The sequence below is a fragment of the Erinaceus europaeus genome, chromosome X (genome assembly GCF_950295315.1).
Source record: "Erinaceus europaeus chromosome X, mEriEur2.1, whole genome shotgun sequence".
Taxonomy (NCBI): domain Eukaryota; kingdom Metazoa; phylum Chordata; class Mammalia; order Eulipotyphla; family Erinaceidae; genus Erinaceus; species Erinaceus europaeus.
The window spans coordinates 118,783,520-118,808,125 of record NC_080185.1 but is presented as its reverse complement, the minus strand read 5'-3'; the positions used below and the strand labels follow the sequence as shown (position 1 = coordinate 118,808,125).

The 24,606-nt window shown below is 40.0% G+C and overlaps 1 protein-coding gene and 1 non-coding gene across 5 annotated transcripts in view; both read left to right on the top strand.

The window, feature by feature from the left end:
• CDKL5 (cyclin dependent kinase like 5) overlaps window positions 1-24,606 on the top strand; it is a 211,206-nt gene that overhangs the window by 145,728 nt on the left and 40,872 nt on the right. For all 4 annotated transcript variants that reach the window (XR_009547501.1, XR_009547502.1, XR_009547503.1 and 1 more), the window contains 6 exons: window positions 3,068-3,188; window positions 6,200-6,259; window positions 11,024-11,114; window positions 13,420-13,609; window positions 17,180-17,260; window positions 22,685-22,836. Coding sequence is in view for 1 of the 4 variants with exons in the window: in XM_060182954.1 (XP_060038937.1) it covers window positions 3,068-3,188; window positions 6,200-6,259; window positions 11,024-11,114; window positions 13,420-13,609; window positions 17,180-17,260; window positions 22,685-22,836 (695 nt within the window). In the remaining 3 variants the exon portion in view is untranslated. The remainder of the gene's footprint in view (window positions 1-3,067; window positions 3,189-6,199; window positions 6,260-11,023; window positions 11,115-13,419; window positions 13,610-17,179; window positions 17,261-22,684; window positions 22,837-24,606) is intronic.
• TRNAK-CUU (transfer RNA lysine (anticodon CUU)) lies at window positions 10,317-10,389 on the top strand. Its single transcript has one exon. It is a non-coding gene; the product is annotated as a tRNA-Lys (tRNA).

The following is a 24,606-nucleotide window of genomic DNA, read 5'->3' as shown; positions in this document are numbered from 1 at the left end:
GAAAGAAAGTCATACCCAGGGTCTTTGGATGACATAAATGACAGTATGTCACACCACACACCAGCACCACCATCATCACCAAATGGAGGTAGTATTGTCAAGACAAATGATCAGTAATGTGACTTACTCTCTTTTCTGCTTCTGTCCTCTCCTTCTCTCCCCCCTTCCCCCCTCCCTGCCTTCCTTCACCCTCACACTTAAACAATCTCACCACTCTCTTAGGCTGCTTTTTTCAGACAGAAAGCAAGGGAGAGATACCATAGTACCAGAGCTTCCCATGGTGCCAGTGCCAGGGTTCAAACCTAGGCCACATGCATATAAGACACATATCTTATCCAGTGAGCTACTTCTTCAACCCCTAACATGGCTGCTAAATGAACTCAGCCTTTACAAATTCTTTTTCTAATTAAAATAAAATATATATAGTAATAATGTCATAACAAGCAAAACTTGAAAAATCTAACAAGGCTCTTTGTCATTTTAAAACACCATTTTATTTTATGTCTCTTACAAAATCTGCTGTAAGATTTCTTCTTCTTTGTCAATTTAGGCATTCCCCTAAGGGACCTTCCCCACCAAAATAAAACTAAAATTTGGTAGTTAAAAAAAAATCATTAAAAAATGGAATTGCTATAAAATCAGATGCTCTTTATAGTCCTCAGTTGTCAAAAATAATTATGCATTTTTCAGAGAGAAATAGAGAGAGGAGAGGAAGACAGAGAGGGGGAGAGAAAGATAGACACCTGCAAACCTGCTTCACTGCCTGTGAAGCGACCCCCCTGCAGGTAGGGAGCCTGGGACTCGAACGGGGATCCTGATGCTGGTCCGTGCACTTTTCGCCATGTGTGCTTAGCCCGCTGCACCATCGCCCGGCTCCCTTTCAAAAGTATTTTATTGGGATATAGAACATTCCCTTGTATAAAAGTAGCAAGTACATCTAGTACATAAGTACAGCCTTCATATGATTATTAAATGGAATATTTATATGTTTACAACTTGAGTTGAAAGAGCAATTGTGAGGCTGTACTTGAGTTGTGGCTTTCTAGTTTTTCGGTTTTAGGACTATGTACTCTTAGAATTTGGGGGGAAATCTTTGCTTTTTATTTATGTAGGTTTTTCTTACTAGCATTTTTCCATATTAGAAGTCCAAACTGAGAAGTATTAGTGCTTGTTTGTTTTTAAGATAACTGTGTTAACCTCATTGCATGTGAAAATGAATGTACTTGTATGTCATTATTTCAAGTAGAAGATAAGATCTCACAGGAAAGTTGCTGATTTAGCTTATAATTTGACACCTAAGTCCTGTTTATCAAGGAAACCATCATACTTGGACATGCAGCCAAAGTGCTTTCTGCTCAACCCTATTGTAGCACGATAAAAGATATATTCAAGAGTGGAAATCTAGGGAGTCGGGCGGTGGCGCAGAGGGTTAAGCGCAGATGGCACAAAGCATAAGGATCCCGGTTCGAGCCCCTGGCTCCCCACCTGCAGGGGAGTCGCTTCACAAGCGGTGAAGCAGGTCTGCAAGTGTCTGTCTTTCTCTCCCCCTCTCTGTCTTCCCCTCCTCTCTCCATTTCTCTCTGTACTATCCAGCAACAACAACAACAATAATAACTACAACAAGGGCAACAAAAGGGAATAAATAAATAAATATTTTTTAAAAAATGGAAATCTAGTCAAAGAGTGTTGACCACTTCATCAAAGATGTCCTTAAATGAAACTACCATTTAAAAAATCTGTGAACACATGGCATGGAAAAATGCATCACTGTTTTGTGCCCTTAGTGTATAGACACAGTGAAACAGACAGCTGAGTGTTAGCGTGAGCAGAAATTTGACTTCGTGGACTCTCTGTGAGGCCCAAGAGCCCTCTCTGCTCCAGACAGCCCTAGATCACACTGAGCTGCTCAGTTCCAGCTGATCCTCTGGTCCATTACAATGAGCTGTAACTGTGCCATGCACCTTAGTTTTTGGGCTTTGCAGAGGGAACGGAGAGTGCTCGGTTAACTGGAGATCAGTGCACACTGATTAAATGGAGGTTCTAATTTGTAAAAACATTTGCGTCCATTTTAGAGCTGTCTTTGACTGCAGACTGTAGTCTAGACTACTGATTTATTTGGTGGGGGGAGAGGGGGCTGGGCTATTTTTTTATTAAACAGATTTGGGATTTTATTTAATTTTATTCTTACTAAAGAAAGCAGTACATAAATCTGCAGATACATGTGTATGCATGTGCATAATTTATAAAACCTGTATAGAGACAGGAGGGATGGACAGCAAAAGCTTTATTGATGAGAATGCTAACTAGAGAACAAGTCTGTGATACTGATGGTTTATACTGTCTCTGGCTGCCATGGAAACCTGTGTGCACGTCTCACTTCCACAACCAAATCATTCAATGTTAGCTCCTCAATGACACTGTCTCTGTTTTAGGTGCCTATGTTTTTAAACTCTGCCTGCTTTTGTGAATTTAAAGGTTGAGAAAATATTGAAAGATATATGTTTTTTAATTGAGTCAGCACTGTAAAGTTTAATTTCAGCAGTGTTTTCTAGCCAGTTTTCATTTTCCTGTTGAATATATTGAGCTCTTCTTAAGGATTGTTTCATTTCAAGAATATTTTCCTGCTATTTCAGAAATAGTTTGAAGGTTTGACTTTATTGCAGGGTTTTATTAAAGATGACTGTGCACTATATTAAAATGACATTTCGCCTCCTCCCTCCTCATCCATTGTGGTGTCTTATCTATACTTTTCATTGCGCTTCCCTTGAAATTATTCAAAAAATGACAACTGAAAGGTTTTAGGGAAAATGTAAAGTGCACAGGGTTATTATTTGGAATAGCATTAGAGAGCAGTGAAAATGGAATTTCTCTTGAAAGAAAATCTCGATTTAATTATCCTGCCTCAGTATGAAAAAGGTTGTGAGTTGAAAGCAAAACATTAAAAAAACAACAAAAACATGCTGCTGATTAGTTGATTTATCATCAAAGATGTTTTGTAAAGTTGTTAACACATGGTTTAGGGGCCTACCTAATTTTGAGAACTAATGGCTCCCTAATTAATTTTTAGAATATGCTTGAATTATTGGAAGAAATGCCAAATGGAGTTCCACCTGATAAAGTGAAAAGTTATATCTACCAATTAATCAAAGCTATTCACTGGTGCCATAAGAACGATATCGTACACCGGGGTGAGTACGGGTTTTCGCAATGCAAACTAGTAAATTATCCAATAAAGCTGACAACAAAAGTTTTCACAGATCTCGGTCTTAGGAATATCTCCACAGGTACTGACATTCCATTTACACTATACGTATTTGAAAAGTACAAGATTGAGACGGTTTTTGCCTTCTAAGTCTCCTTTTGTATTGTCAATAGGAGGATGAACTTCAATTGATTTTAATTATGATTCAATCTCTGTATGTAGAAATAGATCCACCTTTAACTGTACAGACACCCAGTAAGGTAAAAAGCTCAGTAGGCAATAATTTTAAAGCTTCTTTTGGGCCAAGAAGATCAATAAGGACAGTCTCCATTGTCGTTTGGTCCTTCAGGTAAACCAGACATAGCAGAACAACCCAGAATCAGGCTTTAGAGGTAGTCCTCGGTCACTGATATCCTTGACAATAGCCTCCCATCTTCTCTTAGGCCCGGATCTCCTGATTTTCTGTACTTTTTAGTGAAATGTGATCATTGTTTGCAGGTTACAGGTGTGATCCGTTAGTTTTGTGTCCAGTATTGTTATAAAAGGTGTTGTCATTGAGTCACCATTTAAGTGAATACTGCGTTTTAGCTTACCCTATATACAAACACTCAAAGTTATTGCTTGAGAAATTGTCTCACTTTAAGAATAGCTTTAAAACAAATAGCTTAGACGTCATGTGAATAATGCCAACTCCTATTGTTTCTAGAGACAGTTTGTACTTCTCTCTAGAATTTGACTTTTATAGCAGTTATCTTCCTGGGACAGATAGATTTTCATGTCAACTGGTCATCTAGTACATAAGGTGGTGATTTTAATAGCAGTCTGTACTGTAGTTTGGGGCTATTAATAAGAAACCAATTTGTGTCTGAGATAAGCCAAAAAGAGTAGGATGAATACCAGATGATCTCACTCATACTTGGAACTTCTTCTTCTAGCGTTTGCCCTTCTTCCGTAGCCAGTCAACAGTATCAGGTTGAGCCTGATGTAAAGTTTCGAGACCTCCTTTGAATCTGGAGAGGTGGCAGTCGTTGACTATGTGGGTCATAGTCTGGAGCCGCAGGGGCAGTTCGCAGGGGCAGTTCGGGTCATCTCTGGCTCCCCAGCGATGGAACTTAAGAAACAAAAAGAGAAAGGGAAAACTCAAAGTAAAACCTGGACTGGATTTGATGTATTGCACCAAAGCAAAGGACTATAAGTGTGGTCTGGGAGGTGGCGCAATGGATAAAGCATTGGATTCTCAAGCATGAGGTCCCAAGTTCAATCCCTGGCAACACATGTACCAGAGTGATATCTTGTTCTTTCCCTCTCTCCTCCTATCTTTCTCACTAATAAATAAATAAATAATATATTTATTTTAAAAAAGCAAAGAACTATAGGGAAGGAGGGCAGAGTACTTTGGGGTCCTGGTGCAAAGTAGATGGTAGAAAAGGACCTAAGTTTGGGGTGAGAGTGTTTTGCTGATACCTATCACAAGAGGTGAGAGGTTGTACCCATGTGCCAACAACTGTACACCATCCCGAAAAAAATGATAAATAAAAATAAATAGAACAGGAAAAAAAAAACCACCTGTGTTGTTGCATTTCTATAGTGATATTATGGTCTGGTTAAATATTCAGTAAATCTCAGTGGTTGTGAACTAGCAATAGAAACCATGATAGGGTTGGGGAGATAGTGTAATGGTTATTCAAAGAGACCCTCATGCCAGAGGCTCCAAAGTCCCAGGTTCATCCCCTGCAGCACCGTAAGCCAGAGTTCAATAGTGCTCTGGCCAAAAAAGAAAAAAAGAAACCATGATAACTGAAATCTGTAAATCTTGCTCATATCTCTTCCTTTGTTCATTTTCACCTCTGCCCTATCTTAGAGATGGGCAGAGAGATGATAGGTACTCTTAAAATGGAATTGTGAGGTACCTGGGTGAGGGGGCATTAAACTGTGCTTTCTGTGTATTTCTATTTTTTTCTCAACTCCCACTACAACTTCAAAATGATGCATGGGAAAAACGAGAAGTCTTGGGAGTTGGGCATTAGCGCAGCGGGTTAAGCGCTCATGGCGCAAAGCACAAGGACTAGCCGGCGTAAGGATCCAACAGGGAATAAATAAATATAAAAAAAGCAAAGAAAAATGAGAAGTCTTATCTTGACTCACCCAGTTTATTTATAATTGTGAACCACACAACAAACAAAGTTAAAGAAATAAGTAACTTAGTGGGTTATGCTGAAAATCATAACAGAAAGTATCTTGTATGTGGAGCCAGTGGTAGCGCACCAGGTTAAGCGCAGTTAGTGTGAAGCGAAAGGATCAGTCTAAGGATCCTGGTTTGAGCCCTTGGCTCCCCACCTGCAGGGGGTTGCTTCTCAAGCAGTGAAGCAGGTCTGCAGGTGTCTTATCTTTCTCCCTCTCTATCTTCCCCCCTCAATTTTTCTGTATCCTATCCAACAACAACAATAGCAACAACAATGGGAAAAATATATCTTGTTTTCATTTCTCTAGTATATATAGTTTTAGCTACTTAACTCTCATGTGTTTTTAAGGTATTTTGTGGGTGTGAACATTTTATAGTCTATGTTCAAAAATGGGTATTAGTATTTGGGGAAGTAAAAAGAGTTTTTTGAAATGTGTTGGTTAGACTCATTTATTTTTAAATTCCTTCCAGAGAGCTAGTTGATCCTTTGAGAAATCATTTTTGTATTTATTTTTGTGGTCTTGGGCAGCCAGGGCCGGGTCTCAGGGCCTCACATGTGCAAAATTTGAACTTTACCCCTGAGCAGAATCCCTAGCCCCTCCTTTTCAGGCTTAAAGAGAAAAAGCATTTCTGAAATTGTGATCTGCGTATTTCTCGAGAAGAAATGAAGTCAAAGTTTCATGCACTAGCATAAGTGTTCTGACTTGAGTTACTGTGGTTATTTCTAATTAGGCATGTTCACAGTAATCTAATGATGTCAATCAGCAGTGTATGGAATGTTTTCTAATAACTGTTTTTCAATCTTAATACTCCAGATATAAAACCAGAAAATCTCTTAATCAGCCACAATGATGTTTTGAAACTGTGTGACTTTGGTAAGTTAAAAAGAAATTGAGCCTGTAAGTACAGAATTAACATAACATTATAGGTAACTTTTATAGACATGAGAAAGATTTTTTTACATTTTGACTTCAATTAGCAAGGAATCTTTCCATTAAGTCATGCTGAAAAATTCATTACTGGAAGATGATTCCTCTCTTTGCTCTGCATGGTATTGCCTGTTGCTTGAACAATTCTTATAGCATTTGTTAAATGGGAATTCAGAGTAAATGTGTGGATATGCATATCTTCATGATTCTAGTACTTAGTGACCCCAGAAAAAGAATTTTCTAAGAAATATCACTATGACTTTTTGGTTTGAGTAGGACACAAAGAAGAATCTTATGTAGATTGAAATTGCTCTGGGTGTGATCATAATGCCTACGTAAAAATCCATATATGTACTATATCTACATGCAGAATAGTTAATATCTGTGTATATAAAACATCAAAAGACATTTTCTGAACACTTCCATTTCTTTCCTTTAAAATGTTTGGTGAATGAGATTAGTACTATATAGTAACCTAGCTCCTGGTTAAGTGAGTCAAAAGTTTTGGGGTTGTACTCTGTCCTAGTAGAAAATTGTATACTGTTATATATATATATATATATATATATATATATATATATATATATATATATATATATATTGCTTTAAACATTATTAGTAAAATAGTTAAAGCAGTTTTCAAATCCTGAATTATGGTACTCTAGTCATAGGTCACTTTTTTTTAAATTATACTTTGACTTAATCCATATGTGGAAAAATAGTGTGACTTTTTAAAAATGTTCTATTTTAAAATTTGAGTATAATCACTCATACAGTGTAAACCTCCACATACAGATGAAAAGGTCTGTCTTTATCATAAGCAGGAGTTTGATTGTCCTTGGAAGACGAAACAGACAGTGAGAAATGGAAATTTTAACAATTCACTTGGTGCAATGACGGGTTTTGTCCAGTGAGCGTATAGCCATCAGAAGCATATGTAACTGCACTCAGTATGCTCAGAGACTTGGGTCCTATTAGGAATCTGCTGCCTGAGACTTCATGTTTGTTGTGTATCATGATAAGGAGCATTGTAAAGAAGAGTCTGGGGTGGGGGTGGGTGGAGGCACACCTGGTTGAGAGCACACATTACAGGCACATGGACCTAAGTTTGAGCCCCAGTCCCCACCTGCAGGGGGGATGCTTCATGAGTGGTGAAGCAGTACTGCAGGCCTATCTCTCTCTCTCTTTCTCTTCCCTCTCTTTCCCCTCTCCCCCTATACCTCTTCTCTCTCCATTTCTGGCTGTCTATCCAATAAATAAATAAAGATAATTAAAAAAAAAGAAAAAAGGCTTGTGGCCTAAACAGCAGCAGCGCTCAGGAGGATAAAAAGCAAATGCTGAACACTGTATTTACAAGATTTTGATCTTGGCACTGTGATTTTCAGGAATGCCCACCCTTTTTTTTTTTTTTTTTTTGGCTACTTGGGTCATTGCCGGGACCCCATGCCAGCATGATTTCTACTTCCCAGGCAGGCTTTTTTTTTTTTCCTCACCTCTCTCTTATACACAGAAGGGACACCACAGCACTGTTTGGTCACTCATGAAGCTTCCCCATGCAAGTACACCCATGTGGTAGCCGGGATTCAAACCCAGGTCCTTGCCTATGTTAAAATGTGTGCTCGATCGGGTGAGCTATCTCCCAACCCCCAGGAGTGCTCTGTATCTCAGATTCCTTATCCTTACTTGTGACTGCCGTCCATACACACTTTTTTTTTAACTTTTTTTAAATTCCCTTTTGTTGCCCTTGTTTTTTATTGTTGTAGTTATTAATGTCATTGTTGGATAAGACAGAGAGAAATGGAGAGAGGAGGATAAGACAGAGAAGGGGAGAGAGACACCCGCAGACCTGCTTCACCGCCTGTGAAGCGACTCCCCTGCAGGTGGGGAGCCCGGGGCCCGAACAGGGATCCTTACCCGGGGTCCTTGCACTTTGTGCCACCTCAGCTTAACCCTCTGCGCTACTGCCCAGACTCCCCATACACACTTTCTGTGGCATCCAGGATTCCATGGGTGGGAGAGCTGCTTGAGCTCCAGAGTTGCTGAGATTTGTACGTCAAACCAGATATCCAGAAAAGATGCCAGTACAATGACTAATCACAGGAGAATGCAGCCAGCCCCCTGGCCTAGCATCTTTTCTCCTCCAAGTAGCCATTGTTAAACATACAGGAAGTTTCCTGTGGCAGCACCACAGGTGGCAGCGTGCCCTGGCAGCCCAGAGAGTTCTTCCTGTGTTCTCCCTCCCAGAGCCTGAGACTCTTTTGTTTAGCTTGAAGAGGCCCATTCACAAATGCAAACACTTCTTCGAAACGTCTTGCAAAGAAATACTGATTCACTAAAACTAATGATTTTCTGCCATGGTTTTATTTTTTTAATGTTCCATTTTTTAAGAATTCTGCCTTTCGAATCACACACTTAAATCCCCTCCCAACCCGTCCCTCACCACCGCCACCCCCGTTTTCACATTCTGGTTCCTTGTAACACAATGGACCCCTTGCTACCTACAGGCTTGTTTAGTAGCCCCCATTGCCTTTTGAAAGGAAGTAATGATTGAAGTTGTAAAATAATAAAATATAACCCTGGTGTGCTTCTCAGTCACATTTGGAGATAAAGAATCATTTTAGGGACTGGCAAGATAGCTCAGCTGGAAGCGTGCGTGCTTTGCCATGTGTGACCCAGGTTTGAGCCCAGTGTCTCTCCCCAACCCCCCCCCCCACACACACACACTGGGAGGAGCTTTAGTGCTGTAGCATTTTTCTGTCTCTCTGTCCTGTTTTCTTCTTTAAATTTTTTTTTAATATTTACTTATTTATTTTCCCTTTTGTTGCTCTTGTTGCTTTTTTATTGTTGTTGTATTATTGTTGTTGTTACTGATGTCATTGTTGTTAGATAGGACAGAGAGAAATGGAGAGAAATGGGGAAGACTGAGAAGGGAAGAGAAAGCATTCTACCACTGTGCCACTTCCTAAGCTGCAAAGGAAAAACATTGATTTTAAACTTTTGTTTCAGTCATTTCTAAGTATTAGTTGTTCACATACTGGCCAGAGCTGATCAGAAACAGTAGATAGTATTGTATAATGTATGTAAATCCCACATAGCACAGGAGAGATACTAGTTCTGTTGTGAACACATTATATGTTTTAATTGACATGTATACAATGGACTTTAAAAAACAAGGACGGGGGTGGTGGGTGGTGGGCAGTAGCGAACCCAGGTTAAGCACACATGGTGCTAGGTGCAGGACCGCCGTAAGGATCCTGGTTCGAGCCTCTGGCTCCCCACATATCTGTAAGTGTCTTATCTTTCTCTTCCCTTCTCTGTCTTACCCTCCTCTCTCGATTTCTTTCTATCCTATCCCCAGAATTTATAGAAAGAGGGCAGGCAGGCCAGCTTTGCAGAAGGTGTGGGCCTAGGTGCCTAGGGGTGGCGGCCATGATAGGCCGCCGCGGCCCTGCCCCATGGCCCTGCCATGTCTGCTGCCCTGTTCGCAGTGGCCGAGCAGTGTGGAGGGATCACACGTCCAGTGCCCTGCGCCACGCGGTGGAGAGCCGGCTCCTGTGGGCTGGCCTCGGGCTCTTGCGTGTTGGCCTCGGGCTCTTGCGTGTTGGCTTCAGGCTCCAGGGGCTCTTGTGTGCTGGCTTCGGCCTCCTGCAGGCTGCGGGGCTGCGGGCGCGGTGCGCGGGGTTGTCTGGGCGCAGCCGGCTGGCTGGCTGTTTAACCAGGTGGAAACAGCAGCTCCGCGCCTCGCCTCCCGCCCGCTGGCTCTTCCCGCTGGCTGTTCTGAGTTCGCCCGAGCGAGTGGAAACCACAGAGTGGTCCAGAGATAAATGTTCCAGAAACAGCAAAACAGTCTCGTGAAGAAAGAGCAGAGGCCTTTGGAGATCTCTTCACAAGCAGAAGAGAAGGCCATAGTGCATAGGTAGCCAAATTGTCCTTACTTATCTGAGAGATGCGCAGGTCAGGTCCACGTGGGTGCCATTTGTTGTTAAAATTTCTTTCTATCCTAGCCCGGCTAGCTCAGTCGGTAGAGCATGAGACTCTTAATCTCAGGGTCGTGGGTTCGAGCCCCACATTGGGCGCCATTTGTTGTTAAAATTTTCGGAGGCTCTTGCCAGCGGGTCTAGCTTCACGGGCGGGTAACAGAGACGCGGAGACAACGGCTGGGTAGGGAAACTGTATTTCTTTATTCAGGAACAACGATTCATAAACTAAGACAAACTAATCACCAAACAGAACTCTGCTGTCTCTTTGCGGTGGCACAAGCACTCTCTCTTACTCTGGAACTCAAGAACTCTCTGAAACTCTGGCACTCTCAAACTCAGGAACCCTCTCTCACTCTGTCACTCTCGAACTCTGGCGGGTTTCCTAGGGGCGGGGCCAAGCGGGCCCGCGAAATTAACAGGACTGATGCAATTCTCTTGACGGGGGAGAACTAGAACCCAATGTAAAGCATACAACAAACAACAATAACAGCAGTAACAACAACAAAATGGAAAAAGTGGCCGCCAGGAGCAGTGGACTTGTAGTGCAGGCACCACCGAGCCCCCAGTGATAAATCTAGAGGGGGGAAAAAAACCCACCAAGGATGACCTATTCAGTATCAGTCATTATATTCTCTTGATGCGCCTTTAAAATATTATTATTACTGAAATAGTTTGCCAACATGAAATTATTTTTCGAAGTTACAGTTTTGGGCTTTCTGCTGCCTTTCAGGTTTTGCTCGGAATCTATCAGAAGGCAATAATGCTAATTATACAGAGTATGTGGCCACGAGGTGGTATCGTTCCCCAGAACTCTTACTTGGGTGAGTTCCATTCAAAGTAGAATTTCGTCTCCATATACCTGTCAGCTTCTAGATTGTTAGCTTTAGGATCCTCTGGAAGAGGAGAAGTTCGGTTAATTAAGTGCCAGGGTTCATTTTGATTGTAATAGTTGGTTCTCCCAGTATCTACCAACCATCTACTGGTAACTCTTAATTCATTCATTGTTGATCTAGGGGCTATACGAATTGTGAGTGTCAACTATTGAAACTTGTACTGGTTTTGAAATCAAACACTTGCTTTGTCCTAGGAAATAGATGCTCATAGGTTATGTTATTTCTCTTAGTGTGGACAGATGATATCATTTCTATGCTCATTTTACACCTGATTTAGGATTTTCTTTCATATTTGTGCTGCCTGTTCTGTTTCCCTCTATCCAGACTCAACTGGGGCATATAGACCACTTTCCTTTGGGAGGGATTAGAATTTGAATAAGAACTGAGTATGAAGTGGATAAGTTTTAGAATCCTATTCAGTGATTTAAGTATGGCAGTATATGCCTTTGGTTGGAAAATGGCCCCGAGGAGTTCATTCCCATGACAGCCTATTTGTAAAACCTGGGACCCTGTGTGTTATTTGAAAACTGAGGCTATGATTAGAGACGTGCGGGTACTGCAACTAATTTAAACTAAATTGAATATTGCTAATTCAATGATTGCCAGATACCCCCTTGAGGAACTGTATTATTTGTAGAAAAATCCCATTGAAATCAGTTTATATTTGGTTAACATTAGGAACTGACATTTTTGAAAGCATAACTATTTACATTCTTGTACATTCTCAAAACTCTGTCCTTGGCATTCACAGCTGTTCCAGCTGCAGAAATCATTCAGATCAGTTGACAGAGGAAAACTAGTACATTGGGCTAGGTAGATAGTTTCTGAGAATGTAGAGATTTCCCAGAGGATTCTCGCCTAGCATGTTTTCTCTTCCTCTCACAGGTGTTGAAGAAAGATTAGTATCCTCCACTCCCCACATCACCGCCCCCCTAAAAAAAAAAATCTATACAGTGTTTCTTAGGTTTTTATGGGAAAGAAGTGAGATAAATGATTGACTTATTGTTGCAATGATTTAGTATCCTAGAAATACATTCTGTAGTATGCTAACTTTTTTTTTTTTTTTTGGTTTACAAGTATTTGTTTAACTATTTTATCATTATGGCAGTCTCAAATTTTATCCTTTTTTTTTTTCTCAAGATACTATATTTTGCTTTTCATTCTTAAAATTTGAGTCATTTGTATTTGAAACTAAATCCACCATTTGTAATTTAACAAGCTATAGGGGCTAGGGTATACATATTTTGGGGCTACCTAGATTTTCATGTCTAGCCTCTGTTTGCTGATAATAGTTACACTCTTGAAATCGTCTCTCTGGTAAACTCAGATCCTATAAGGGAGATAATATGCCCCCAAGCAAGTAAAGAAAAAAAAAAATAGCCCTCAGAAAATCCTCGTACACAGGGTACAAATAGATTCTAGGAGGTCCAGCAGAACTTAGTGTAATCTCAGTTATTAGAAATTGTGATTTTATGCAATCAAAGGTTAGTTAATACTCTCTGTCTTTAAGAAGACGCATAAATCAGTAGTACATTTTTGTTATTATCCTATCCTGGAGTGCTATGGTTACTCCTCCCCCTTCCCATTCTCGCCAGATGTTGTTTTGCGCTGTGGAGAAGAGAGAGAGGAGCGAAGAGGGAACACAAATCTTTATTTGTACTGTACTACAAATCCACAGCTCCTGGTGGCCATTTTTTTTGTTTTATTATCTTTATTTCTTCATTGGATAGAGACAGCCAGAAATTGAAATGGATAGGGCTGATACAGAGGGAAAGAGACTGAGATACCTGCAGCACTACTTCACCACTCCAGACAACTCAAATCACAGTACCTTTTTGACAGTTCGAGAGCTAAGGACAATTACCTAGAAAACACCTTTCCTGGGAACATTTCATTCCCAAGTGAAGAATTAACTCATCAGATGTTTGTGCTGGGTTCAGGTTTATTAAGCCATTCATGTTCCAAATCTACGTGGATGTGAATAGATTTCAACTTCTTGTGGTACTGTGTTGTTAGATTGATGCCTTTATTAGCATAGATTTATTCACTTGAGTTCTGCATTTTTCTTGAATATCCATTATTCTTTATTTTCAGACTCATTTTCCCCCCACACTGTACTTTTTCCTTTCTTAAATGCCCAAATGTACTTGAAATCATGTGTTTGTTCCAAATTATTTGGGAATTCTTAAAAATGTTTTCATTTGCCGAGATAATCTCTCCCTTTGTTTTTCAGCGCTCCCTATGGCAAGTCTGTAGATATGTGGTCCGTGGGCTGTATTCTTGGGGAGCTAAGCGATGGGCAGCCTTTGTTTCCTGGAGAAAGTGAAATTGATCAACTTTTTACCATTCAGAAGGTGCTAGGACCTCTCCCGTCTGAGCAGATGAAGCTCTTCTACAGTAATCCTCGATTCCATGGGCTCCGGGTAAGAGGCTTTGCAAAAACTCAAAGTGGAGTCAATGCGGCAGTATAGAATGCCAAGCTTGCCACTAAATACACTTCCCTTCCCCATTACAATGTGCATAATTCTCATTATAATGTTTGATTTTCGAAGCTTCTATACTACTCATGATTAAAAAAAAAAAAAAAGTAATGGTCTGAATATGAAAGAGGGAACTACTAATGTTTTTCCTAATTTCCAAGTTTTTCCAAGTTTTTTTTCCCCCCAGCACATGCATCATGTTCTGAGCTTGGGTTATCTCAGGAGGTTTCTTTATCTCAAATAGCAACCATTCCCTAACCACACAACCAATGTATATAAAGGGCTGCAGCAATTTGAGGCCGGCTGGGAATACTTGCACCCCACAGGTGTAAAGGTGCTATCCTAGCCAGGTGTTTCTTGTCTGTTCTCAGATCTTCTTTTCAAATTAGTTTAATGCTTTGTCTTGGGCTGCCATTCCTAGACTTGTTGACTTTCTACAAAACCAGTTTTGTGGTTTCTTAAAATAAAATCCTTTCTCAAGCAGATTTGCCAAACTGCTACTTCATTTTCTTTCTTTCTTTCTTTCTTTCTTTCTTTCTTTCTTTCTTTCTTTCTTTCTTTCTTTCTTTCCTTTCTTTCTTTCTCTGAAACACATGATTCTCAAGCCATGTTTTCATGACATTTCAAAACATCCCCCCTCCCAGTCTTACTGGACAGAAATGCATATTTCTTTCTTTCTTTCTTTCTTTCTTTCTTTCTTTCTTTCTTTCTTTCTTTCTTTCTTCCTTTTGTCCTTTCTCTTTTTTTTTGTCAAATAAATATTGATTGAAATAACATGACAGTAAAAAATTACTTAAGCTTCAGGTATGCATCATTATAAATCAACATCTATATATGTTAAGTTCACCACTGAAAGTCTAGTCCTGTTTTTCACCATATAGTTGATCCCTTTTACCCGATACCCCTCACCTTACACCCTGTGTTCTTTCACTAGCTACTAGTTTGGTATTGCAGTCTAAAAGTTTATTTTTATCCGATTCTGTTCATCCTTTTCTTTGGTTTCTCTATATACTACATTTGCTGCTATATATATCAAATTATATATACATATATAATTATAATATACAATTATAATTTGATATGTCAAATAATACGGTATTTATTTTTCTCTTAATTATGGGATAGAGACAGAGAAATTGAGAAGGGAGGGGGGATAGAGAGGGAGAGACACAGAGAGATGCCTGCAACCCTACTTCACCACTTGTGAAACTTTCCCCTGCAGATGGGGGGACCAGGAGTTTGAAGTTGGGTTCTTGCTCACGGTAGCATGTACACTCAAACAGGTGTGCCACCAATTGACCCCTGTTTTTCTTTCTCTGTCTGACTTAATTCACTAAGCACAATCCCTCCACATCCATCCACAAGTGGCAGAGATCCATCTGTTTTTATAACTGAGTAATATGCCACTGTTTAAATATGCCACGATTTTATCCAGTCATCTGTCATTGGGTCCTTAGGTTCTTTTTAACTTTTACCTATTATAAGTAACACATGAGGGTACATCTATCTCTTCAAAGGAATGTGTGTGTATTATTTTGTTAAATATCCAGAAATGGGACAGTTGGATTCTATGGAATTTCTGTTTTTAATTTCACGAGTGATCTCCATACTGGCCTCCTTCCTGAGTGGCTGCACCAGTTTGCATTCCCACCAACAATGTGTAGTGCTCATTTCTCTCCACATCCTCTTCAATGCTTGTTTCTTAACTTTTGACAAATAACTATTCACAGGGCTGTAAGGTGATGTCATGGATATTGTGACATCATTGCTATTTGGATTTTCATTTTCCTCACAGTAAGAGATGAACATCTTTTTATGTGCCTGTCTTCTCTGGGGGGAAAATGTCTATTTGGATCTTCCTTTTTTTTTTTTAAATCAGTTATTTTGTTTTTGCTGTTGAGTTCTATGCATTCTTTATATTTTTGGATATTAACCCTTTGGCATGTATATGATGCACAGATAATTTCTCCTAAGTTTTTTCCTCAGGTCTGGAAAGTCTTCAGCTATTATTTCTTTGAATAAGATTTCTGTTCCCTTTCTTTACCTTTTTGGGTGGTAGAACCACGGCTTGATAGGGCTCTCTCTTTGGGGGCCAGTATTAAATGCTCCAACATCCAAAGTATTGAATGATATGCACCTTTTTCTGGAGAGGTACCTAGGTTTAGAAACAGTGTGGGTTTAGATCACGGACCTGAGGTACAAATACTAATTCTCCTGCTTTTTTAATTATGTAACTTGCCTTGAACCAGTTATGTGAGCATTCAGATCATCTTTCCTCATCTCTAAAATAAGAATTGCTGAAATGCCTTGCATTGCATCACTTCCCTCAGAAGTCAGTTTTAGGTTATTACCTGTATGTCTGGTCTAAGTAAGTTCTTGTTATCCCCTCTGCTTCCTCTCTCTGGAAGGCGTTGCCCCATTTTTTTCTGTGTGCTTACATTTTTCTTATCTTTCAAAACTCACTTCAGATCTTGCCTCTGAGTTTTCTTCTATAGCTGCAAACGAGCCTTAGTTTCTCCTTTCTCTGAATTTTATGTAGAATTTACAGCTGCACAGTGTAGCGCTGTTTACTCTCCAACCAGATTCTGGATTGCGCACGCGCAACATTTAGGTCTCAACCATATTCTGTATCTTCCGCTGGTCTTAGTTAGCCCAGTGTGGCCATGCTGTCATAGTCACACCTTAATGACCTAGTCCTCCCATCCATTTATTTAGTCTATTCAGGTACTGCAGTACTTGAAATCCTCTCATATTTGTATAAAGATAAAACTAAAACCAACTAGCTTTCCCATTTGGTCCCTGGCAGGGGGCTCTTTACCATCCACTTAGGTGTTGTGAAATGTAAGTTAGTAGAGGGAAGGACAGAGTATCGACATTAATTCCACCATCCCACTCCCATTTTATTTAAAAAAACGCATTTGCTCAGCTAGAAGCCTATATCATTTGCCTTCTATTGCAATTTACCTCAAGCACAAAATTGAAAGCAGTTCATTAAAAAGTATTTAAAACAACTATATAATATGTCCTGAATTTACTATTTCTATATCTGTAATCTTTTTTAGTAGTGACTAATACATTGTGCAAAAGGCGTAAGAACTCTCTTATACCCCTTCTGCTAGCACCCCAGTTAACTGTCAGCAATTAAGAATTGTTTGTACATGCAAAGACTATACAAATTATATTATGATCAGATGGTATATAAGCAGGCAATGCCGAATCTATTATGTGCTCTTCATTTTTTGATATTCTGGTTTGTCTTCCATGTTTCAGTATTGTCTGACAAGACTTAAAGAATCACCTTCATCTCAGAATTTTCCTGTTTAACACCCATTCCTACTAACTCTGACCTTGGATACATAGATAGCAAAATTAATAGGCTCGTGAAATGAACTTGACCCTGATTGACATGGGCAGTATCGTCTACTCGTCTGCTACCTTCAGCTGCACTCACAGCACATATATACAAGCATCCCTCCCCTCAAGCTTGCTAATGCCCTTGTGTTGTTTTTACAGTTTCCAGCCGTGAACCATCCTCAATCACTGGAGAGACGATACCTTGGAATTTTAAATAGTGTATTACTTGATCTAATGAAGGTAGGACAAGTTGATGTTTTCTGTATAGTTGATATTTCATAGGTTCTCTTAAGTCTGCATGTGACTGTGTCTTGCTTTTAACTTTTTGCAAAGAAAGGCTTTCTTTTTTTTTCTCTTTTTAAAGATTTTTTTTAATGCTTTTACTTTTGTAACTATTTATTGTATTTATTTATTTTTATTATTACCAGAGCACTGCTCTTCTCTGGCTTATGCTGGTGCAGGGGATTGAACCTGGGACTTTGGAGCCTCAGGCATGAGAGTCTGTTTGCATAACCATTATGCTATCTACCCCTGCCCAATGCTTTTATTTTTTTTGTATTTGATTGGGCAGAGAGAAATTAGGAGGGGAGAACGAGAGAAAAAGAGTGACACCTGCAGTACTGTTTCACTCTTGTGAAGCTTGCCGCTTGCAGGTGAGCGCCAGGGACTTGAACCACCATCTTTGTACATGGTGATTGATGTGTGTGTCCAACCAGGTACATCACTGCCTGACCCCAATAATGAAATTATATATATAGTGGGGGGTATGGGTGGTGGTACACATGCTCTCACACACAAGGACCTAGGTTCAAGTCCCCATTCCCCACCTGCAAGAGGGAAGCTTCATGAGTGTTGAAAAAAGTACTAGAGGTATATCTGAATCTCTCTCCTCCATCTTCTCCTCCCCTCTCAATTTCTGTCTGTTCTATCAAATAAAGAAAAAAAAATTCCACTAGAAGCAATGGATTCGTAGTGCAGGCACCAACCCCCAGTGATAAACTTGGTGGTAATAAAAAAAGAACATATAAAATAGTGAATAACTGGGGACCATATCATGTTAAAAGGTGTGTGATTTCTTTAAAATTGTCGTAGTATATATCGAGGATTGTAACTTTCCATCTAGATAAAACCTTGAGTACTTAAATTATATTCCCCAAATGGACAAAATAACAGTATAAATAGATAGTGTATTATGTAATATAACTATAATAGAATATTATAACAGTGTTTATTCAGCACTCAAGGGCTATTCAAGCCATAGGATCTTAAAACAAAACTTTAATGCAGTAATGAAAGAAAAGAGATTATAGTGGTCCAGGAGGTGGCACAGTGAATAAAGCATTGGACTCTCAAGCATGAGGCCCCGAGTTCAATCCCCGGCAGCACATGTATAGACTTGGCCTCTTCTCTCCGAATGTGTTAACTCTCCTGGGCTCCTCTTTGAAGTAGCAGGGTCTCTGCTGCTACCAGACTTGAACCTTCATCCTCATGATAGTGGCCTGTCCAGAAGAGCGTCCTGCGCTGGACTCTGTTACAGAGAGTTTTTTTCCCCAGTCAACAGCCAGTCTGCCTCATCACAAGTGCTGGGTGTCTCATAGTAGACTTCCCCAAAACACTTGTTAGTAGATTGATTTTATTTTATGCCCATCAAAATCAGGGGTGGTTACACTATGCACAAAGTCTTTAAAAGGATATTTAGCACAGTAGGAAATTGCTGAGCAGCACTGTGAGAATTGTGCTAAGCTTTAAACTCTGTTAATCTGTGTTCCAAGGAACACAGTGTAAATAGGTTTGGGGGGGTGGAGGAGGGGGCGGGGAGGCGTGGCCTTTGGGAAAGGCCAAGTATCTTCTAACCTTTCTTAGAGATTTACAATATTCATTAACTTATAAAGGTTTTCAGAAACCCCACAGTCGAGCAGTGTTTCTGTCTCACCTAACATTTCCCAAATTTAATTACAGAATACGTTTACTTTCATGAAACCCCATAGCATAGTTCTTTTGAACACAGATTGAAAGGTGTTATTAAAAAAAAACAAAAACAAACAAAAAAAAAACCCTCAAGGTTCATGCAGGTTAATTAAGCATAAATTATCTCTTAAATCACTTGGGTTTTGTCAATATGTTCCTTCACGCAATCAATATTTATTTACCAGAGCCTTTATTATCTGATAACTCTTGAAATCTAAATAGAACAAAGTAGGAGCACTGAATAAAATGTGATTTCATGATTTCTGCCTTTTATTGTTTTTTAATTAAAAACAATTTAACTTTTTTGTTAAATCATTACCAGATGTAATTACCAAGCAGCAGCATGGTACCTGGTAAAAGCCAGCACAGAGAAAGTTCAACGCTACTGTGACTATTTCTGCCTTTGTGCCAATTTAGACATTAAACAGACGAGTTCCTATTTATTTGACACATTTACTCTCACAATTCCTTATTATTAAATAAACATCTTGTTGAAGTGTGTATTCTGAAGGTGCACGGTTTATCAGCATTGATTTTTAAGATATAGTGGTATCTGTGCACCCCCACCTAAACTGAGAGGAAATGATTAACACCCCAGAAGCCTCCTTCTGACCCTACTCCTGGGGATCACAGTGCTGACTTCAAGCGCTGTGGGTGAATACTGCCATGTCACTACTAGATGTTACAGAAAGCACCGTCAGTATTTCAAAAAAAATAAAAGTACTGTAACACCCTTTCGTGGAAATTATATTCTTTTCTTTTCTTTTATGTTATTTGATAGTGGCAGAAATTAAGAGGGGGGAGGGAGATAGAGAGGGAAAGAGACAGACCTCTGCAGCCCTGCTTTACCACTCATGAAGCTTCCCCCACTGCAGGTGGGGACCAGGGTTTTGAACCAGGGTCCTTGGTTGATGTGAGGCATGCACTTAACCAGGTGCGCCACTGTCTGGCCCCTGAAACTATATTCTCTATGACATTCTGTCCATATATCAGTCCTAAAATGGCCGTCTTATCCTGCATCTCAGGATCAGCCTATGTAGTGGGGATATGAGTCACCAGCGCTGATCCAAGCTCCTCATAACTTAAGAGAACAGCTATAATAGCTCCATGGGCTCAGCTTTAAAAGAAGGAAAATAATTGCTGTTTTTACTCAAATGATGAATTTTGAAACAATTTACAGGGTACTTTTTTTTTTTAGATATGTTGCTCATAAAGACTTCATCTTTTGAAGTGATTTAAAAAACAAACATCTGTATTCATAAATGTAGGAGTTTCTTTGTGTGTTTGTATAGCAATTTCTACTGTCGATAATCTTAAATCAAAGTGGTGCTTTTTGAAGATTTATTCCTTTTTTAAAAAAAATTTTTTTAAATTTTATTTTCCCTTTTGTTGCCCTTTTTTATTGTTGTAGTTGATGTTGTCATTGTTAGGTAGGACAGAGAGAAATGGAGAGAGGAGGTGATGACAGAGAAGGGGAGAGAAAGACAGATACCTGCAGACCTGCTTCGCTGCTTGTGAAGCGACTCCCCTGCAGGTGGGGAGCCGGGGGCTCGAACCGGGATCCTTACGCTGGTCCCTGCGCTTTGCGCCACATGCGCTTAACCTACTGCGCCACCGCCCAACCCCCAGATATTTGACTCCTAAAAGGTGATAAGCATTTCTGACTAGAAAGACTACTGAGAACTGACTCTCCTTTGGTTTTAGCTAGTCTCATACAGTTGAAACTATTTTTGTGCTCACTGTTTCAATTGCCAATGAAGCCGAAACCATTTTACACACATCCAATTTGTATTCCCTAATAAGGAAAAAAGAAAGAATGAGGATCATTTTAGAGTTGTGTCCAAGTCAACATGAATGTTAAATCCACTTCCATGTAAGCAGTGATTTGGGTTGCCAGAATCTTTTGACGCATTGTGTATGTTTTAGTATATGATCAGGATTCCATTTTTCTGTGGTGCCAGGCTGGAGTCTGGCATAAAGTCATCCATATTGGGACCAAGTCTAATCAACTCTCAGTAGTCAGCAGGGATCCTAAATGTGGGCAGAATCAATGGAAAGGAGCCAGAGGTAGATTTGGAACTGCTGGAATTCCACCCTCCTTCCTTTCTTTCAGGGAGAATGCTTCTCAAAGAGCAAATTCCCACGGGCTCTTTTGAGTTGTGCCAGTCTGTGTAGGTTATTTCTCTTTAGATGATTACTTAATTTACTGGTAAAAATTGCCTAGCTTTAGGAACCTGTTAAAACCATGTCCAGTTACTAATAAATAATATTAGAAGAAAGCATTTGGCTTGTTAAAACATGCACCTTAATGAATACAGAACACATGTATTAGGACAGATATACAGGAAAATATGAAAAGAAGTGTAAGTAGCCATAAATGCAAAACATTCAACCTTACTAGTGATCAAATTGAATCTGCTGATTCAAGATCTCTGTGAGATAATCTTTAAAAATATCAAGTTTGCAAGTATTACAAGGAACCATAGTGCCTGTTGTTGATGAGGGTGCCAGGAACTTAGCAGACCCCTGCAGTTCTAAAAGGAGTGTTATTTGAGACAAATTTCCTGGGTGGGTGAGGGGGCAACTTTATCACCCCACAGAAAACGATCCATAAAAAGCTGTGTCATTTAGCCTATGAAGCAAGTCATGAGCTCTCATCGGCTTTTAGGTGTACATCATGGGGTTTGTTCCAGATCATAGTGAAAAGTGCAACTATTCACATACCCAACAGGAGGAGACTGGTTAGCCATGCCAGGATATAGCCACGCCACAAACGGCTGTTTGGTTGTTCAGTTATTTTGTAAAAGTATCTGTTGTTGCATTATTCATAAGGCTTCAACCCAAATGTTCACCACTGAAGAATCACTAAAATTAGCCTGAGGAACATCTATAGAGTTGAAGCTTTTACCCTCATGGAATGTCCTTTTATATTCAGATGTCCAGTGGAAAGCAAGCCAAGTTCAGACACTCGTGTAGTTACTACTCGCTGGCTATAATCAGAACAGATAAGAGATGTGTATACATTATTTGTGGAAGGATGCCCAAGAAACTGGTTATGTGGGCTGCCTCCAGATAATTTTCTGTGAGAATATACACTTACACAAAGATACTTAAATATTTATGATGGAAGAAATAATTTTTGTTAGTGACAAGTGCAGAATATAGAACTGCTGTCGGGGAGTCAGGCGGTAGCACAGCAGGTTAAGCGCACACGGTGCAAAATGCAAGGATCAGCGTAAGGATCCTGGTTCAAGCCCCCAGCTCCCCACCGGCAGGGGAGTTGTTCCACAAGCAGTGAAGCTAGTCTGCAGGTGTCTCTCTTTCTCTCCCCCTCCTCTCTCCATTTCTCTCTGCCTATCCGACAACGACATCAGTAATAACCACAACAATAAGACAACAAGGGCAACAAAAGGGAATAAATAAATATTTTAATAAATAAATAAATAAAACTGCTGTGGATAATAGAACCAGGTTGTGTACAAGACAACTTGTACCGATGATATTCAAGCATAGTATAGGAAGGCAAAGCTCCAGAGGACAACATGGCAGTATAATTGGGAGGGGAGATACTGTGAGGTGTTTGCTAGCTATTTTGCAATGACTATGTCTTTTTAGAAGAAATGTTGTTTTTTTTCCAATGAGAATTTACATTTGACTTTGTAATGTTCTTTCCTGTCTTAAACTTTATTTCCTTAGAATTTACTGAAGTTGGACCCAGCTGACAGATACTTGACAGAGCAATGTTTGAATCACCCTTCATTCCAGTCTCAGAGGCTCTTGGATCGCTCACCTTCAAGGTCAACGAAAAGAAAACCTTACCACGTGGAAAGCAGCACATTGTCTAATAGGTAAATATTCCCTTTAAAGGAAATACAGATGCAGTGCTGGTCTTACTTACAAGTAGGTGGAGGAGGTGGATGCTTAAAATGATGCAATTAGAGAAAAGAAGGAAAGCCCTCTTTATTCAAAAATATCTTCCTTATGCTTATTACATGATTCAGAACCGCAGTTAAAGGGTTGTGTGGGTCTTAAAGATTTGATCTTTAACAAATCTTTGGTGGAAACCTGTGTATTCTCTGTGGAAGGTAGCAAGGATTAGCAACCTTGAAGGGGATTTCTCACCTCATGAGCTAGAAGGTTCTAGGCTAAGGGCCCACATAGGGGATGCCTGGAGGACAGAGGATAGGTGCAGGTAAGGGGATTCCTGGAGGGAGAAAAAGAGGCCACAGTTGGGTGGCATCACACCCAAGACCACAGCTGGTAGAAATAGGTCAGGCTCTATAGAAGGGTCTTATGTTGTTGCTCCTCTTCAAAGTGAGCTGGGTATTTTTTTTTTTTTTGTAATAACACTACAGTAGTAAAACCAGGTAGATAGTGATTACAGTAGGTAATTTTGCATATACTCTTCAGCATAATGAGTAAAAGTCCTTTATTTCCTGGGAGGAGGTGTCACCTCATAAAGCATTGGCCCATAAAGCGATTCCCTCTCCAGAACTGACACTTCTAGTCCAGTGGGCTGCATTTACAGGAGAGCAGTGTCTCTTCCTTCCTCTCCCAAGAAGCAGGTAGTGTCACCTAGCTCTACTTATATTGGCCTAGAGAGAAAATAGCATTGCTTCTATGCTATTAAAAGAAAAGCAGAAAATAATAGTTCTTACCCTGAAGCTTGTTGAATATACATTTTTCTCCCATTTCCCTTCTAACTTTCTCCCCACAAAGAACAAATGTTGTTATCTGAGTGGAATTTTTTGAAAACTTGAGACCTGGCGTTTTAATTCTGTGGGTGCATCCATAAACAGGTAATCGGCACTTGTCCAAGCTTCCCCTTCTTAATGGCTCTGTACTCAGAAAAATAGCAGGCTTAGGTTATTGTTGCCCTCACATGTTATAAATCATTCTTACCTTTTTTTTTTTTTAATCCTCAAGGAGGCCTGGGAGCAGAATCAAATTCTGTTTAACCAAGTTTGTCTTCAGTTTATGGTGTGTTTCTTGGAGCTCTTAGTGCCTGAAGTCGAGAAGGCCTATATTCACCACTGAACTGCTTCCTTACATCTTGTCTCATCTGAGATTCCTCCCAATTCAGTCCTTCCCCCCCCCCCCTTTACATTGCAAAGAAAAAGGCTTCCAGTGATGGAAAATTCATTAGGTAGTGAGAACTTTAGGGTATATGCTGTAAGGATGAGGGGTTTGACCCATATCCCCAAAGGAGGCCTTGAGGACAGATTCCCAGTGGAAGCTGAAGCTCTCCTGGGCGCTTCTCTGTGGGATCTGCCAAGGAGGATATGTGTGATGATGAGGATATGGTTTCTGTTAGTCTTTGAGGAGTTCCTGCCAAATTGTGAAGTAGACAGAAGTAGGAACTATAAGTAAAAAAAAAAAAAAAAAAAAAAAACAAAAACCCTGGGGAGTCAGATTGTGATATACCAGTTGAGTACATATGTCATCATGCAAAAGGACCTGGGTTCAAGCCCCACTTCCCACCTGCAGGGTGGAACCTTCACGAGCAGTGGAGCAGGGCTACAGATATCTCCACTGTCTGTAAATCTCTCTTTCACCTTCTGTCAAAAAAAAGGTAAGGGATGCTGCTAGGAGTGGCGGAGTGTAGGCACTGAGCCCAG